Raw genomic sequence first — 17,537 nt, 5'->3', positions numbered from 1 at the left:
TTAGGCTTTTACATGAAGGGAATTATGCTCTTCAACATGGATTTTTCTTGAAAAGTCTTTAATATAGGCATTTAAAAAAAAAAAGGCTTTTAAACTGAAATATGGACTTCTATAAATAAATAAATAAATAAATAAATAAAAACAGGTATAGTCCGGAACCCGTATTTGCGGGTTGTAAAAATCCGGATTAATCCAGGTTTCGGCCCGGGTCATAACCGGGTATATCCGGGCTGGAACCCGGTCCAGATTTGAAACCTAGGTTTCGGGCTGGGTATGCCCGGATACCCGATCCGGTAACCGGTTGAACACCCGTTGTGCCGCTCCTATGTACATGCCATGCCAAATAGTAACATGACTTGCAACTAGAATATGGAGCTCACAAAGTATAAAAATTTGAAAAAATTGTAATAATTATACGAGATTCATCTCATCTTGATAACCAAACTAGACTTAGATTTAACATTACATGTATTCATGAAAGAATGCAAATTTGGGATTTTTTTCTTTCTTATTTTTTATTATTTCTTTTTATCACTTTGTGAAAATGGTATTCCTAAAACATTTCGATGGACTCTCGTTTGTTTTCGTAGATGAGATGAGATGAGATGAGTTAAGATTAAAGTTAACAGTTGAATAAAATATTGGTAGAATATATTTTTTAATATTATTTTTGTTTTGAAATTTGAAAAAATTGAATTGTTTATTTTATTTTGTATGGGAATTTAAAAAAATTGTAATGATTAGATGAGATGAGATGAGTTATGAAAACAAACGAGGTTGTTGGTCAAACTTATAATCCAAGTTTCACCGTTCATTAAACCATGATGTTGGCCATGTGAAGGGAGTAAATCTCTTGGGTTGAGCAAACACCTAGGGCCAAGCTAAAAACAAGGCTTGGGTTAGAGCCCAGATGTAAGGTCTGGGCTAGGTTGAACAAATTAGGAAGTCTTGTGTCAGAACCTGGGGATGAGACCCGGGTCGGACCATGCCTACGTCAAGAACCAAGTCAGAGGATACATGAGAGGCTTAAGAAAGAAGAATGTTGCATTCAATGCGAGTCGAATATATATGGCGGTTCACACCAAGTATTAATGATATAGGAGGAACCCAGAGCAGAAGGCGTGCTGCATTCAATGCGACCCAAGATCCAAGCAACACACAGCGACCTTGAGCACTTCATAGCTTGGCGAACTGATGGCACAAAGGTAGCTCGGTGAGTAGACAGCGTGAACATATTATCTCCTACTATACATCACTCCATTACCGTAGAGACCAGGTCGGCAAGTATAAATAAACACAACCTGCAACAGATAGGTAGGTGATCTTACACTCTTATCTTCGTTATTATTCATCTTCATATTCTACACCAGAACTAACTTAAGCATTAGAAGAACAACGGACCCCGAGGTCCCTCTTGTTACTGTGTAGGTGACAACTCGAGCATTGCCAGTGCAAAATTGTCCAGGCCCGCGAAACACGACATCAACAGGCCACACAAATAAGGAGCGATTCAAGCCTTCCATATATAATAAGTAGATATCTTTGATATGTTTAATGGTGACATGGGAACAAAGGTTGACGGGAGAGAAACTGTGTATAGTAGTGGAAGACACGTTGACCATGTTAAGATAGAAAAACAAAACAACTCAAGTTTGAATTGAATTTCACGTATATTCATAGTGGGAGTGAACCAGACTATATATAGTTGTGCTGATTACATTTGTTACAAAGGAATGAATGATAAGCAAATGAACGAGATAATCATATGTATACATTTGAATACTTGAAAAGTCTTATTTCCACAAAACATCTTTATCTCACTCCTCCTTAATGGGTTGCTAACATCTATATTCTTAGGGTATGTTTGGATAGTGAGGTGATCTCAGATGATCTGTAAATAATAGTAAAAAAATAGTGATAATTTTTATTTTTATTTTTATTTTTTATAAATAGAACTTCATTCAAATAGCAACAATACATCAGATGGTATCAAACCATAGTGCATGACTAATAAAAGAAGGGATATGCTCCCACCAAACATTAATATTATCAACGTTCCATGCATATCTAGCTAGAGAGTGAGCTACCCCATTTCCTATCTGGTTGATATGTTGAACTCGAGCTTCCTAGAAATACCTCATTAAATTCTTGGCTTCATTGATCAAATTACTAGCACTTGCAAATGACTCTTCTATTGACTGAAGCTCATGAACCACATTAAGACAATCACATTCAATGACTAAATTCGAAATACCAAGTGGGAGGCATAGCTGAAGTCCTCTCAATACAGCAATGGATTCAATACTGGCTGCCTCATCCACTTCCTCTTCATTATTGCTTGCAACCATCACAATTCTTCCACTCATATCCCATAAGACTATCCCAACTCCAGCTTTCCTCAAGTCAGCAAAAATTGTACCATTTACATTTATTTTGAGATACCCATCTGGTGGAGCTTGCCATTTAGAAACTTTAAGCAAATCCTTTGTTGTTGTTGTTGTTTGCACATTATTGAAAGTTTTGCAAATTGATAAAGCATGTTTAGCAGCTTGGACATGTTGTATCAAGTTATTTCCCATCTGCAACTGATTCTGCTTATACCATAAACTCCAGCATAGAATAAAAAACATGGTTAACTTAGCTTCACTTCCTTGCATCATAACCATTCTCATAGTATCAATAAAAGTCAAAGAGGATTAAAAATTTTGTAACATTGAAAGAAATTTATGCCACAAACTATAGTTAGAAGAACAAGTGAGCATAACATGGCTAATATCTTTCTCATAGACATGGTAGAAACCACATTGAGTCCCCACAACAATCTTTTTCCTCCTGAGATTAGTGAGAGTAGGCAATATATCCTTGCAAGACTGCCATGCAAAATTCTTAATCTTCCTAGGAACTTGCATGTGCCATATCCTCCTCCAAAAAGTTCTATCTTGTATCTGCAAAGATGTTTCTCCATCACCTCTGGCCACTGAATTCTGAATCTGCTTATAAGCACTTTTGACAGAAAATATGTCATTTACTTTCTTATACCAAATTCATCTATCCAAACCCTGAGTTGGTAACAATCGAATCCCGAGGATCTCCACTGCTATATTTGGATTAAAGAGAGCTCTAACCAACTGTGCATTCCATGTTTTAGTAGTAGCATCAATTAAATTGTCCACAGTTTGTTCTTCATAAACAATTTTCCCATTTCTGCCATCTAAAACACCAAGGGTCCTTCCAAATCTTCACTGTTTCTCCATTAGTAACTCGCTATCTACATCCTTCCAAAAGCCATCTCCTTGCTTCAAAAATGCCCTTCTAGGCATAGGATGGATTATGGCCTAAAGAAGCTTGGAAAAATGTCCAATTAGGGTAATATTAGCCAATAGAGACATATTAAACATGTGTAAATCCTGAAACACCATCCCACCTCTAAATTTTGACACATAATTTCTTCCAACTTAACCAATGGGTTTTCTTCTCATTACTCTTTTGCCCCCCACCAAAACCTCGCCATCATCATTTCAAGTTCCCGACACAAAGTCAAAGGTAATTTAAAACAGCTCATAGAGTATGTGGGTATAGATAAGGCCATTGCTTTTATAAGAATTTCTCTACCCCCTTGAGAAAGAAGTTTTTCTTTCCAACTCTGCAAATTGGCTCACACCCTTGTCTTAATACCTTCAAATGCTTGGGCTTTAGATCTCCCAACAAAATTTGGCAACCCTAAATATTTGTTGTACTGCTAAAAAGTATTAATACCCCATAAATGCAACAACTCTCTTTGTTTAATAGCATCCACATTTTTTGAAAAAACCATGATTGTTTTCCCTTTGTTAACCTTTTGCCCATAAGCCATTTCATATTTATCAAACAAACCTTGAATAAATCTGGTTGTATCAACATCAACACGACAAAAAAGTATGCTACTATCAGCAAATGGGAGGTGTGTAACCATTGGAGCCCCTCTACAAACTCTCACTCCTATCAGATTTCTCTTTACCCCAGCATCCCTCAGTAAGGCTATTAAACCTTCAGTGCAAAAAGAAAAATGTAAGGGGAAAGTGGATCCCTTTGCCTAATGCTTGTAGGCAAAATGGGGCTATGAACATTCACATTAATTAAAACTGAAAAAGTGACAGTTTTAATACATTCCATAATAAGATTAACAAATCTAGTCGCAAATCCCAATTTGCGCATGATCTTTTCTAAAAAACTTCATTAAACTCTATCGTACGCCTTACTCATGTCTAGTTTAAGAGACATATAACCTTTATTTCCATGCCTTTTATTCCTTAGGTAATTCACTAATTCATAAACTGTTAATACATTGTCACTAATCAAACGTCCCCCCACAAATGCACATTGAGATTCAGAAATGATAGTAGGGAAAAAAAACCCTTCATTCTATTCACAATGGCCTTAGAAACAAGCTTATAAACCACATTGCACAAGCTTATTGGGCAATAACCAAAAACAAGTTCACAAGTTTTTTTCTAAGGAATCAAACTGATAAGTGTATGATTGAGTTGATAGGGCAGCTTACCATTATTGAGAGAATCCAACACTGTAGTTGTAATGGAATCTCCCACAGTGTGCCAGTATGACTAGAAAATCACAGTAGACATGCCATCAGGGCCAGGTGCCTTGGTAGGGTGCATTTGATTCAAAGCTTGCTTTATTTCATCCGCTACAAAGGGCTTAGTGAGCTCAACATTTATTTCGTCAGTTATCATTCTTTCAACAAAACTCAAAACAGCCTCCTAATCCCCTTGTGCCAAGGTATTAAAAAGATTCTTAAAGAAATCAATAATCAACTCATCACCATGCACACCCTCATGCCATGTTCCCCTCTCATCCTTAAGAACCTTTATGAAATTTCTTTTCTTCCTAAATAATGCATTTGAATGGAAAAATCGTGTGTTCTGATCCCCCTCTTTTAACCACTGCACCTGAGATCTTTGTTGCCATATCACCTCTTCTCTCTCAAGCCACAACTGAACTTCCCTTCTAGTATGACTAAGACTACCAGGATCTAGTTCGCTTTATTTACTTTTTTCCTGACATGCTCAAAAGAGTCTTTATTCCAAACTGTCAACTCTTCCCAACATCCCTTAATGAGTTGAAGAACCTCTTCCATCCCAGTTCTACTATCTTTGTTATCCCAAATTTGTTAGTAATAAATAGTAGTAAAAAATAATAAAGAGTAAGTGAAAAGTAATGATAAAATCATTCAATTACCCAAAAACAACCTTAATTGTAAAAGTAAACATTTTTTTAAAGAAAAAAAAATAAACAATTATATATACAATATGGGAGCTTCAGGAAATGAAGGAAAAGGATAAATTATTTATTTACATCTACAATTTTAATTATATACACATTCATCTCTATTATATTTATCATTAACTGTTATAACGATAATATGTACTCTAAGGTCCTTAACATCGAATAACATTTAAATGGCAAACTCTAAAATGAAATTACGGATTTGTTTATGATCATCTTAAACTGGATATATTTTTTAATTTATACTATGGAGTAAAATATATGGTTAAGATAAACTTATATATGGTTAAGATAAACTTAGGCTTCGTTTATTTTTACAATTCCTCTTAACTTATCTCATTTAATTATGACAATTTTTTCAAATTTTTGCATAAAATAAAATAAATAATTCAATTTTTTCAAATATTAAAATAAAAATAATATTAAAAAAATATATTATAATAATATTTTATTTAATTTTAACTTTAATCTCAATTTATCTAACGAGGCCTGTTATAAGTCATTATACAAATCATGAAGAGAAAACTTAGTCTATACATAGATCTCAGATAAATTAAATTTTAAGTTGATCTTATTTGATATAGTACGTTAAATAATAAATTATTTTTTATAATAAAATAGATCTGACATATTATTATATCAAGTAACGTCAATTTATAAATTTATTTTTATAAAATTTTTTTGTAAAGCTAATATTTCTTAATAATAAACCATTTATAAAATAAAAAGAGAATTTTGTATTTTTTTTTTGAAAAGAGAATTTTGTAATTTTAGATGTGCGGAGAGAGACATTTTAGATGTATCATTTATGTAATATAATATGAAAAGTTGAAATTTGGTGGCGTATAAAAAAAGAAAAAGGGCAATTGAGACAGGATAATGTAAAAAATTATACTAAATACATGGATTAAATATTAAACTTTGGATATCAATTTCCACGTGTATGTCAAGCGGACTCCCACCGCTGTAACGCATCTTCTGGTTGGAAAGTCGAACAAGAAAAAGCGCGCAATCTCCGTTCTCTCTCTCTCTCTTTTGGAGCGTATAATTTCCATCCGTACATCTAACAGAGTTCCCACACACCCTATCTCCCTCCCACTGTCACTGAGCATTTTTTCTCTGAACGACGGCAATGGCGAGGCCATCACAGGACGCGATCGACACGTTCATGGCCGTCACCGGCGCCTCCGAGTCACTCGCGCTTCAAAAACTGGAGGTGCTTTTTTCTGATCTTCCATTTTCGTCCTTATCCGTCTCGTTGTTCCTTCAGATCATCTTATACCCTTCTTGAGCTCATGTACGGACTCGTTTCTGTCTAGTTTCCTGTTTCTTTCTTTGATTTGTAGTTCTAATGATTAGTACTTAAATCGTCAAGAATGTGATACATAGTGCGGACATATTTGGAGATTTATGCTTAGATTCATCAATGTTAACGAATTTCTTTTGTACATTCTTGCTGAATTTCTGGTTTTTGGGTATTATATGGTATATAGGTTGCTTCTACTGATAGTACTATAAATTATGATATTATACTAAAGGATGAAAAGAAAATGAAATATAGTCTATCTATTCTAAATAACAGACTTTCCTCGCCCTATGTTACTTCCATGTCTTTTCTGAGTTGTTTGATATATTTTGATTGCTAAACAGGAACATGGTGGCAATCTCAATGAAGCTATTAATGGACATTTTGGTGAAGTTGATACACACAAGTATGGCATATCATTTTGTTTCGCTTGTTTTGATTTTGGAGTCTCTATTATTCTTTTGACTAGGTTTCTCTCTCAAGTTTCCTGTAAGTTGATTTTGAATTCTGCAATTTTTTAATATTTGTAATACTTTTGTGCTTCCGTATCTAGTGCAAATGCCAATTACGCATCATCTGCTGCTTTCCAGCAGCATCATCAGATTCGAGATGGATCACGTGGACTTTCACCGCTTCTCGCTGCTGCGAGAAGTTTTAAGCCTTCGTTACTGCTTGACCCTAATTACAGGAGAGATCTCTATAACCGGATTGGTGCTTCCGCGTTCAACAGCCGGGGGCCATTTATTTCACATTCAGATCAAGTAGGGGAGCTTCCTCAGCGCTTCAACAGTGGGAATGAACAGCCTTATCATTTGGGACCAAGGCAGACCGATGATGTGAGTGGAGTTTCATTATCCTCTGGTCAGGGAACTCATGGAAATCATATAGAAGAAGAAATGATTCAAGCTGCTATTGAGGCTTCAAAGAAGGATTTTGAAAGGGGTTATCAAAATCAGCAATTCAGTGCTCCCAGTGTATGTTAAGGTTAATTTTACTGCCTTGTATTGTATGGTAGTTACGCATTCTTGAAGTTTTTATTATACACGTATCCATGCAGGATTCTTCCAGTATTGGGCTTCCGCAAGGGCAAATTCACACAGAAGATGACTTTTCTCGTGCAATTTCATTGTCATTAGAGGTATGTTAGCTCTCATTTTTCTGTTTATTACTTGTGCTTTTCCTTCTAACATGAATTGAATTCAGACAGCAGAACGAGAGAAAGCAATGCGGGAGCAGCAAGTGATTAATGAAGATCAGGATTTCGGATACTATGATTTAGGTGTTAGAAATGAGAAAGCCAAGAATAGTGGATCGAAGGTATGCACTTCTTGTTGCTAGTTTTGTTTGACTGTGATATACTCTGACACACATAAAATACTTGCATATACAGTGTATCGATGATGTTGCCTGTATCTCTAATGCCATTTGAGTTGATAAGCACCACTTGATGAGAAATGCAAGCATGACCCTAACCTTCATATTGTGTATCTAAGAATTGATATGCTTGATATCGTGGCAGAATGCCTATGTAAAGTTATAAGTTAAAACATATCCCTTTGGTTTGGCTCATCTTTGACTCCGCGGAGATGCAGGTTTATGTTAGGTCTATATTGTGATTTGTGCATGATACAACTCTTCCCAAAAAACTAAATTGTAGTCTGTAGAGATATTAAAAGCTTTTGGGAAAGACTGGATAAAATTTCGTATGTTCCTCTTCCCCTTGTGAAGACACTGATGTGGTTCTTCTAACAAATAGACATTTCTTTAGGTTATACCGGGAAGTTCATCATCATGCCACAGTGGTGCTGCACATATGAAACAGCCATTAGTGAGTCCGGGGTCCAACTGCAATACTACTAATTCTGGTAATCGTCCTCCTCACAGCAAAGATGGTTTTTATCCTGAAGAGGTATCATATTTCTGTTGTGAGTAATCAAATTGAGTTACATAAATAAGAAAATAAAACTGTAAATCTCACAAGTCCTCCATTAATTCCTCTGTCTTTTCGTAATGAAGTGGGGTGAAATTTCTCCGAAAGAGCTTGATGAAGCAGTCATGCTTGAATCTGCACTTTTTAGAGAAATTCCTGAAGAATTAAAAAATCGCGTCCATGATGCACCTCATCTGCAAAGTAATCAAGGCAAAATTTTCAGTCCTCATTCTGGAATGCATCCTCCATCAGCCTCTCTAACAGCTCAGCGATTTCTAAGAGAACAACAGGTTCGGAATACTGACTTCCTCTTTGCAATGACTATATGATGGTAGTATTACATGTGGCTTGATTGGGTAAGTTTTTTTCCGCAGGATGTTGAGTATATGGCATCCCTTATGGCTGATAGAGGAAAGGAAATAAATGCTCTCAAGGAAGCTGACTCTCATTCCTTAAAGAAAGAGAAATCATGGAATGAGTTACTTGAGGAGGTAGTGTGTCTGTTGGATTATGGTGTTACTATGTAAATCAGCCTAGTGTTTGCAAACCTATAATTTTTTGATACTTGATATAAAGTTGTAGGCTCCTTTTTTCCATATATCACTACAGTGAACAGGAATTGCTCATAATGAAAGTCACCAATTTACATACTCTGTAGATACAGCGTTGGAGTATAAATTCATGATGGCCTCTTCGGTTCTCATTGTTCATGTCCTTAACAACCCCCCTTTTTTTTTTGAGTAGTTCTCAGGTTTATATTCATCAGTTTTTTTAGTGGAGCATCTCTGATATCTTTATCTACTGCCTGAATTGTAGGTTGAGAAATTATGTATCGGATAAAATATTACCACGGTCCACCTCTTAATGAATCACTCATAATGGAAATTTTGACGCGAAAAATATAGGATAATTGCGAAAATGGTATATACTACAGTCTCATCCTAATCCTATCCTATTGTGTTGATGTGGCATTATGCATTAACACTTGAATTGTCAGGAAAAAAAGAGCTGATCTAATGGCTGATGAGAATGCCACATCAGCATAGTCTTTTGGGCGTAGAATGAGAGTGTAATATGTAACATAACTCTTTGCTTCTTTAAAGGTAATGAAAAAGCTTTTGTGTATTGAGATATTGATTTCTGCCAACTCTTCTCATGTAGTGCTAAATGTGATGTATTTTACTACATCAATATATTAAGATTGTTGCAGCCTTGGATATAATGCTTAAATTGTAAGTGATAATTAAGGAGTTCTGTATCTGTAATTTGACAGAGAGATAGCTCCCATCATAATTTGTGAGGTCATGCTCTCTCTCTCTCTCTCTGTGTGTGGTGACAGGATTTGGAGAGAAGTCTAGCTATAAAAGAAGCTTTGCTTCCTCAGGAACCAGCTGCAGATGATGAGAATATAGTAACTCTCCTAGTTCGGATGCCAGATGGAAGCCGTTATGGTCGTCGCTTTCTCAAGTCAGACAAGCTTCAGGTAAAAGTGATGTATATAAAATTTTAGGTTCATTTGCTATGCTGGCAAAAAATTAATCATGCATTTTATGCGGGCTCAGCTGACTATGGTGTTCATCCTCTGTAGCTTCTATTTGACTTCATAGATGTTGGTAGAGTGGTGAAGTCTGGCACTTACAGAGTGGTAAGTGACAACCCCTTTTCTCTAGATTTCTGATTGCCTTCCCTTGAACTGTTTAGTTTTCCATTAGGATGGCATTTATATCCATCATACTCAGCATTCACAGTGGAGAAATTTGTTATTTGCTCTGTAAAAATTCAATTTTCATTCCCATAACTAAAGTGCTGGCTGCTACTAACACAGTTTCAGAAATGGTGCAGTGGTGCTTTTGCTCTGTTTCCTGGATGCAGTTTGTGAAGGATAACCATAACCATTGTAGTTGGATATGATCCTTTATATCTGGAGATTTAATTGGGTCATGATTAAGCATGTGAATCTAGAGGATTGACTTCCGTAGTTTGGTTTAATCCTGTGTCACAAATAGAATAAGAAAGAGGTAACAACATATATAGAACAGAGAACTACTATATGGTAATAAATACCGGGAATTTCAGTTAATGGATTATACGTTATAACAGAATCTTTATCCTAATGTAATGACCCTTACCCTTATTTGAGGATGCTTTTTAACATTATCAGTGCAGAGATGTTTACTTCAGAGGTAAATAACATTTTCATTTCACATAATCCATGAGTGCATGCGGTGTTGTCCATGTGGTTGCCAGTTGAGCTGAAGTTCTTAAGGTTTTTAATTTATTTAATGCTAGAGTGAGTTGAGCTTCTTTTAGGAGTGTGGTTGTTTTTTGGCTAAAAAGAATCATGGTTGTCAATATAACTACTGTTTTGTTGCTCTATTATGTATTGTGTGAAGAGAGTGGCTTGCGAGCATATTGAAGATGGAAAAGTGATTTAGGAGATCAAACGAAATGTGAAAATTGGAGAGTTGTTATTGCAAGTGTTCCCGACTCTAATTGGCTTCATTTACATGATGAACAGGTGAGGCCATACCCCCGGCATGCTTTCAGCTTTAGTGACAGTTCGTTGAGTTTGAGTGAACTAGGCCTGACCAGCAAACAAGAAGCCTTGTTTCTGGAGTTGATTTAAGTATCATTGCTCCTGTCCTGAAAATCTCAACTGCTCGCACGTAGTTTCAACACAAAATATAAGCTGTACTTGTTTGTGGTTTGTAAACTTTGTTTAGAATGGCTAGAATCCGAGACCTGGGTCACCCTACAGAAACTGATGGACATCAAGTGCTAAACAAACTGAGAGAATCTGTTATGCCTGGTGGTGATGATGATGATTATGCATAGTCTTTATCGTGTGTTTGATTTGCTTTATGGCAAGTAACCACCGATATGTTTCACTTGCAAATTCACATAGTACCGTGTGAGATGATGGTAAATAAATTGAGTGATTCTATGTATCAGTCACTGTTTATTTTCACACTCCACACTTATAGTTTTTTTTTTTTCCCATAGGATGTAGGAAATAGTGACTGATGAGAATAGTTTTTCAAATAAATTACTTCAATAAATTATCCACTCCATTAGTAACCTAACTTTAAAAATATATATAAAAAAATAGATCAAGGCTAAACGGAGTGTTCCATATGATAATAATGATGTAACGTTTGTTTGTTGGGTGAATTTACATGCCATTTCCAAAATCAATTGACTTATATTCAGAGCCTAAAAGTAGACCAGTCCAAATTCTTCCAAAAATCTTCCACCTCGTCTTTAGAACTCTCTGAGACAATCTCGTTCTTTCAAAGTCTTGGAGAATATTAGGCTCGCCTCCAAGGCTTATTTTCTGTATGCTCCTGCATGTGAATACATGTACTTTCCCTAATGGGTGCCAAAGAATCAGCTTCTGATGAAAATTATTAACAGAAAAATGTAAAGAAAATTGAAGTCATATTATTCATGAAGCGCTTATGGTTCCCTGTTGATTTTGGTGAGGGGCTGGAGCTGTCCAATACTGCTTTACTGCCATCAAAATCTTCTCTCTTTCCAGAGGTCCATTTTCATGGTCTACAATTCTGCTATCCCATTGCATTGCATCTAAGATGCTCTTGATTTTCACCAAGTAGTCTACGTCGTCCCGGAAAATCGCACTCCCTTCTGGCCGTAAAATCCGATCCATTTCAAGCAAGATATCTTCCATATCACATCTGTAGCACAATTGATTCAGGATTAGAGAAACAAAATTATGTTCAGGGTCTAGTAACCAAGACAATTACTACAAAACTGAGGAATACCTGTCCTTGTAGAGGCTAAAAACAGAATCAGCATGGATGAAGTCGTACGTTCGAGGGTAAGTTGACATGGCCTCACACCTAACAGGAGGGAGACAAATTACTAGCAACCTTTGAAAACTACTGATTGAAGGACAAACTTTTAGTTATAAATTAGGTAATGCCAATAGCGTGCCAAACGAGGAACAATTTTTTGTCTTTAGCAAAGCAAAAAAAATAAAAAACACAATCGAAGTCACTTTCTTCTTAGAAACTTCTTTTGATATATTTTTTTTTTAGATAACTGTGAGTGTCCGGACCAGCTTGCGTGCACCTCAACTAATCTTATGGGGCCTTAAAGTTAACGACCAGGTAAACCTCCAGTGACACTAAAGAGACTCGAACTGGTGACCATTGGGGAGCAAATCCAAGACCGGACCAGCTGAAATTTGCCAATTGACTGAACCACTGTTTAAGAAATTAGTAAATGAAAAGTGCAAAAGCATACCAATTTTGATATGTTCCAATCAATCCTCGTTCATAGACAACTCCAAGTGTGTTGAACTCAGCCTCGACCGGGACAACGTTCATAACCCACACAGGATCATTAATTGCTAATGCAGCTGAAAATCCTCCCAAGTAAGAATTCATATCCAGCAAATTACGATACCTCCCGCGCTCTCCTAGTTGATTGTCTATGGTCTTGTAATATGCTACTCTCTTTCTCCATAGCTCTGTATTTTCTGTGAAAGTTTCAGCTGTAATTCCCTTCAAAGTTCCTCTTCTAATCCTTGGTGGAATTGAAGTCAGCCTCTCTGGCCAGTTTGCTAATTCCCCACCTGCCACTTGTTTAATGTTGGAAACGCTAGGCAATGGGGTTATACAGTTCTCCATTTTAGTGTACCTGCAAAAGAAGTGAAAGATAGAGTACTGTTAGAAAAGGGATTAAAAAAATTTAAATAGATGCTCCATCAAATGCATTAAAAAATATTTAAAATAAAATATATCTTTCAAGCAACCAAACACAACATGGAGTAAAAGACAAGGCAGAAGAAAGGATCAAATACAACAAAAGCTTCAATGATTGGATAGAGTAACTGACAAAAGTTTGAATTTCAGGGAGGAAAAAGAAACATTTTACTAACAATGACATCTAATTCCCATAGCCTTTACCCCACACTATGGTTTTGGTATCACTGATAAAGTCTTTTTTAGCAGTGAGAAGAATTTGCTTAGGCCGTTTGCTGGGAGCTCCCACAAAAAGAAAAGGTCAAAAGTATAGGCAATAACTACTAATATATCCATGACTAGAAGTCAATCTTTAAATTTCTTCGAAAACTCAAACGAACAATGTCGGAAAGAAAACATCAATTTGATTTAAAAAAGACTACAAAAAGTGTAGCTTATAGAAATTGAAAGCTGCATTACCATGCCTTGTCTGGATCCTGTTCCGGACAAAACTGTGGAAACTTGAAAACCTTCCTGTTCATCTTGCAGTGAACATGGTTAGTTGGCTTCTGCCAAATAGCAATGTCATTCTTCTGCTTTATTTTTTTCCAGCATAGGCTCCTAGCAACATTCTCAATTCCTGTCTGTTCTGCCTTGAGATCTTCAGGAGTTCTTTCCCAACCTCTCCAGTGATTCTCCCAGTTTATTGGTGGCCCGGACAAGATCCAGTACCCACCAGGACGAAGAACTCGATCCACTTCGATCAAATAACGCCCATCTGCACACCCATTATAAGCAATATACAAGTTCAGAAAAAAAAATTGAATATGATAAGTACAACGAAATTCTATAGGGAGAAGTAGAAATGAAGGAGCTTGGGATTACCATACTGGCCCCAAGGAATGAGACAACGTGAGCAGTGAGCCATGTCAAAGGCTCTTGAAGGGTAAGGAAGCCTAATCGAAGCAAGAACTCCGATCAATGCCGGAACTCCTCGTTCAAGAGCAAATTGGACCTGAGCTTCATGGGTGTCTCTTGGTGCAAATGACACTGCAAGAATGTTACGAGAAAGAAGGTATGCTCCCCAACTTGCAACCTGAATATATTTTCAAGACCAAAAACAGAAAAAATTTGTCAAATATCCACACTTTTCATAACACTGATCAGTTTGAATTCTACTTTTTATTGTTTTGGGTGCGAATTTAAGTATTTAAAAAAAAAAAAAAAAAAAAACTTAAGATGCAGATGAAACCACCCAACAGTGTAGATAACGTGCCTAAACTAGAACTTCCTAGACTTGTAAATAACTTGCGAGTTAAGAAAGTGTGAATGAAGTAGTTACAAAGTGCCATGATTATGGGAAGATTGATCCAAGCTAATGTTTTGCTTCCTCACCTGCACTCTTTTAAAGAATTAATTAGTGCTTTAAAAACGTAGTAATAAAGAAGATATAATGACAAAGTGCATTCGATAAACCTTTTTTAAAAAGGTTTCTTCATTGCAATTTGAGTAAAACTAAAACCTCCTCTAGCCAATTAAGAAACTTTTAAATAAAAAAGAACCAAAAAACACATGAAAGTTCAGACCTTTCATGCATTATACTTTACTTCAATTTGAAGAAATTGAAAACTACCTCTGCATATAATTCCAAAACCCTTTTTTTAACAATTTACATGAGGACCTCCGCCAATTTTTCTTTTATTAAAAAGAAAGTGGACCAACGTATTATCTTCACAGCTGTCCTAAGATTATATAAACAAATTATGCTAAGCTTCCTTGATTTGTCTTTTTATTGGGAGAAGAAGAGTTTAAAAAAAAAAAACTATAATTTTTCTAAATTCACGCAGTGAGCAGTGAGAAAGGGAAGACCAAAGAGATTTTTATACATCAGCCATTATTCACTCTCATATTCCATACCTATAACTTTTTCATAGGATGTGAAGTGGTGAATAATAGCTGATAAAAAGAATTTTTCGAAACCAAATTTGCTCGAGGTATCTAAAAATAAATAAATAGAAAAAAGTGTACACCTAAAAGCATTTATTATGTTATTAACTTTTTTTGGGAATGAACACTGCAGAACTTTAGAGATCAGAAAAAGACACAAAATCATATAATATATTTTTCTTAAAAAGTGTAAGGAACAAAAAGAAACAAATAAAACTCTTAATTATATTTATTCAACCCAACCCAATTACATTTTCAAGTGTAAATCCGAAGCAATTTTCAATTCTGAATCAAATTTCACAAAAGCTCAGAAAAGAAAAGAAAAAAAGATAAATGAATTAAGAAATAAATATCAAATTTTAAAAATAAAAAATGCTAAAAATCTTTGAACTCCATGCACCAGACGGTTCGTGGAGTCAAATATTGAGTGCAACCACCATACCTACAAATGGCAGCCTCTATCCTCATAGACTCATGCTCATTTCAATTATATACAATGAACCGGCCGGTCCAGAGTTAATTATATATAATGAACCGGCCGGTTCACACAGTAAAAGTTCCGGCCATCCCGCCATCAGTCAAGAAAAGTAGGAAGAAGAAATGAAGGGAATTGAGAAATGTTTGTACCCCACAACCGGTATCGATGGCGGTCCTTATAGACCCGTCTTTCAGATTAATCAGCTTCCCAATATCATCAATGTAGGCATCTGCACCATTCGGAAACATTGTCCCGCCTCCGGGGAACCTGAACCGGTCTCGCTGGAACCTGACCCAATTCTGGTTCTTCTTCTCCACCGTCAAATGCTTGTGTGGCACGTTAGCAAACCACACCGAGTCCCGACTCTCCGGCCAACGGAACGGCACCTTGTAACCGTAGGGCGCTGGGACTCGACACTTGAGCACTTCGCGGGGCTCCGGGCAGTGCCGCTCCCTGTACACCAGCATATTCCGGTCGAACTTCAAGGACCTCTTGGCGTCTTCGCACGGGGTATACTCGGAGAACTTGGCCTCGCAGGGAGGGATATGATTAACACGCGCCGCCGTAGGCGAGGGGTCGGGGGCCTGGTGGTGGGCCGAGAAGTCAAGGGCGACGACTGAAACGGAGGAGACGAAGGTGGAGTTAAGGGACTGGTCGGAGCATGAAACGCCAGAGAAGGAGGAGGGGATGACGGCGGTGGAGGAGTGAGACCAAATTCCTACAAGGTAGCAGAAAGAGCAGAGGATGGCGACGAATATGAGGTAGTAGAGGTTAGCTCTCTTGGTTTTGAAAACCCAAAAATAGTGAAGTGGGTTTGCGAAAGCCATTGAAACCAACCAGCAGAAGAAATCAATCCCCACAGTAGAGAGAGAGAGAGACTATATATACGTGTGCAGTGCAGGGGACGCGCATGGGCTCGTGAAGGGGATGAATATATAGAAAGAAAGAGAGGAAGAAAAGAGAGACAAAAGGAGGAAGATAGGAGAGGCGCTTCCACGGGTGTTTCTGTCAGAATCAATGCACACACTCTCTCTCTCTCTCTCTCTCTGTTGTTACGTGTACTACATCTCTCCTCGTTTTTTCTTTGCAAGTTTCTAATTTTGTATTGTCTATTTAATTTTTTTCTAATTTACAAAATATAAATATAATAACTAAATCTCATTATATTTAATGTTAAGATTTATACTATATTTAAAAAAATATATATACAGACAGTATTTATTGATGTAAAAGTCACAAATTGTAATTAATGAAATTTCCTTTTTTATTTTTTAAAATATCCATTTCATCATTATTGTACTGTTATTGAATTTTAATATTTATTCATTTAAGAAAAAAATATAAGCTTGTGAGTAGATGGGTTGTTATGATATTATGATGGAAATGATTTAATTATTCTTTCAATTTAAGAAAAAAATATATAACTGCAATTCAATATCTAACGTATCATATGAAGTCATGTTAACGTGTGAATTTATTTTTACAATATCTATTTATGGCTATAGCATTTACCTTTAACATTATATATCTTCAATGGTCTAAATTGTATGGTTAACCTATTTGGATATTGGATCAGATTTTTATGAAATTTGTTTTGGTATAGCAAACGATATGGTCCTCATATCATCAAATCGGCAGATGTTTTAGCATTCAAATTTCAAAACGAAAGGGGACAAAAAGGAATTAATTATCTCATTCTAATTTGAACGCTTCGATGTCTGTAGTTTTCATGAGTAATCAATGAGTTTGCATTTATACAGATTGAATTGGGTTTTTGTAATTTAAACGTCTTTCCCTGCACAGACACCACCCATTTTTGGTGAAAATACAGCTATTTCTGATTAATAATAATAAAAAAAAATTCTGATCTTTTATATACTTCCAAAA

At 36.2% G+C, this 17,537-nt stretch overlaps 2 protein-coding genes across 2 annotated transcripts; one reads left to right on the top strand and one right to left on the bottom strand.

Annotated features, from left to right (window-relative positions):
* Positions 1-6,276: 6,276 nt before the first annotated feature.
* LOC108981289 (plant UBX domain-containing protein 9) lies at positions 6,277-11,468 on the top strand. The gene is made up of 11 exons (XM_018952399.2): positions 6,277-6,499; positions 6,934-6,995; positions 7,143-7,563; positions 7,647-7,727; positions 7,793-7,906; positions 8,358-8,498; positions 8,606-8,809; positions 8,894-9,010; positions 9,859-10,002; positions 10,108-10,164; positions 11,038-11,468. Exons 1-11 carry the CDS (start codon positions 6,416-6,418, stop codon positions 11,143-11,145), a joined length of 1,533 nt encoding a protein of 510 aa, XP_018807944.2. The 5' UTR covers positions 6,277-6,415; the 3' UTR covers positions 11,146-11,468.
* A 163-nt stretch (positions 11,469-11,631) lies between these two features.
* Positions 11,632-16,662, bottom strand: LOC108981288 (probable methyltransferase PMT15). Its single transcript, XM_018952398.2, has 6 exons — positions 15,800-16,662; positions 14,111-14,321; positions 13,706-14,003; positions 12,786-13,181; positions 12,302-12,379; positions 11,632-12,214 (listed from the first exon to the last, which is right to left on the bottom strand). Exons 1-6 carry the CDS (start codon positions 16,475-16,477, stop codon positions 11,965-11,967), a joined length of 1,911 nt encoding a protein of 636 aa, XP_018807943.2. The 5' UTR covers positions 16,478-16,662; the 3' UTR covers positions 11,632-11,964.
* Positions 16,663-17,537: the final 875 nt, after the last annotated feature.

This window comes from Juglans regia, chromosome 7 (genome assembly GCF_001411555.2).
Source record: "Juglans regia cultivar Chandler chromosome 7, Walnut 2.0, whole genome shotgun sequence".
Taxonomy (NCBI): domain Eukaryota; kingdom Viridiplantae; phylum Streptophyta; class Magnoliopsida; order Fagales; family Juglandaceae; genus Juglans; species Juglans regia.
Note: the sequence above shows the minus strand (reverse complement) of the source record. Positions and strands in the feature narration are given on the sequence as shown.

Excerpts from the sequence above, each read along its gene's own strand:
- LOC108981289 (XM_018952399.2), top strand. The coding sequence starts at position 6,416 with ATGGCGAGGCCATCACAGGACGCGATCGACACGTTCATGGCCGTCACC. Across the intron at positions 8,810-8,893 it reads GATTTCTAAGAGAACAACAG|GATGTTGAGTATATGGCATC; the intron begins GTTCGGAATACT and ends TTTTTTCCGCAG. Across the intron at positions 10,003-10,107 it reads TCAAGTCAGACAAGCTTCAG|CTTCTATTTGACTTCATAGA; the intron begins GTAAAAGTGATG and ends CATCCTCTGTAG.
- LOC108981288 (XM_018952398.2), bottom strand. The coding sequence starts at position 16,477 with ATGGCTTTCGCAAACCCACTTCACTATTTTTGGGTTTTCAAAACCAAG. Across the intron at positions 14,322-15,799 it reads CCATCGATACCGGTTGTGGG|GTTGCAAGTTGGGGAGCATA; the intron begins GTACAAACATTT and ends AAATATATTCAG. Across the intron at positions 13,182-13,705 it reads CAGGATCCAGACAAGGCATG|GTACACTAAAATGGAGAACT; the intron begins GTAATGCAGCTT and ends CTTCTTTTGCAG.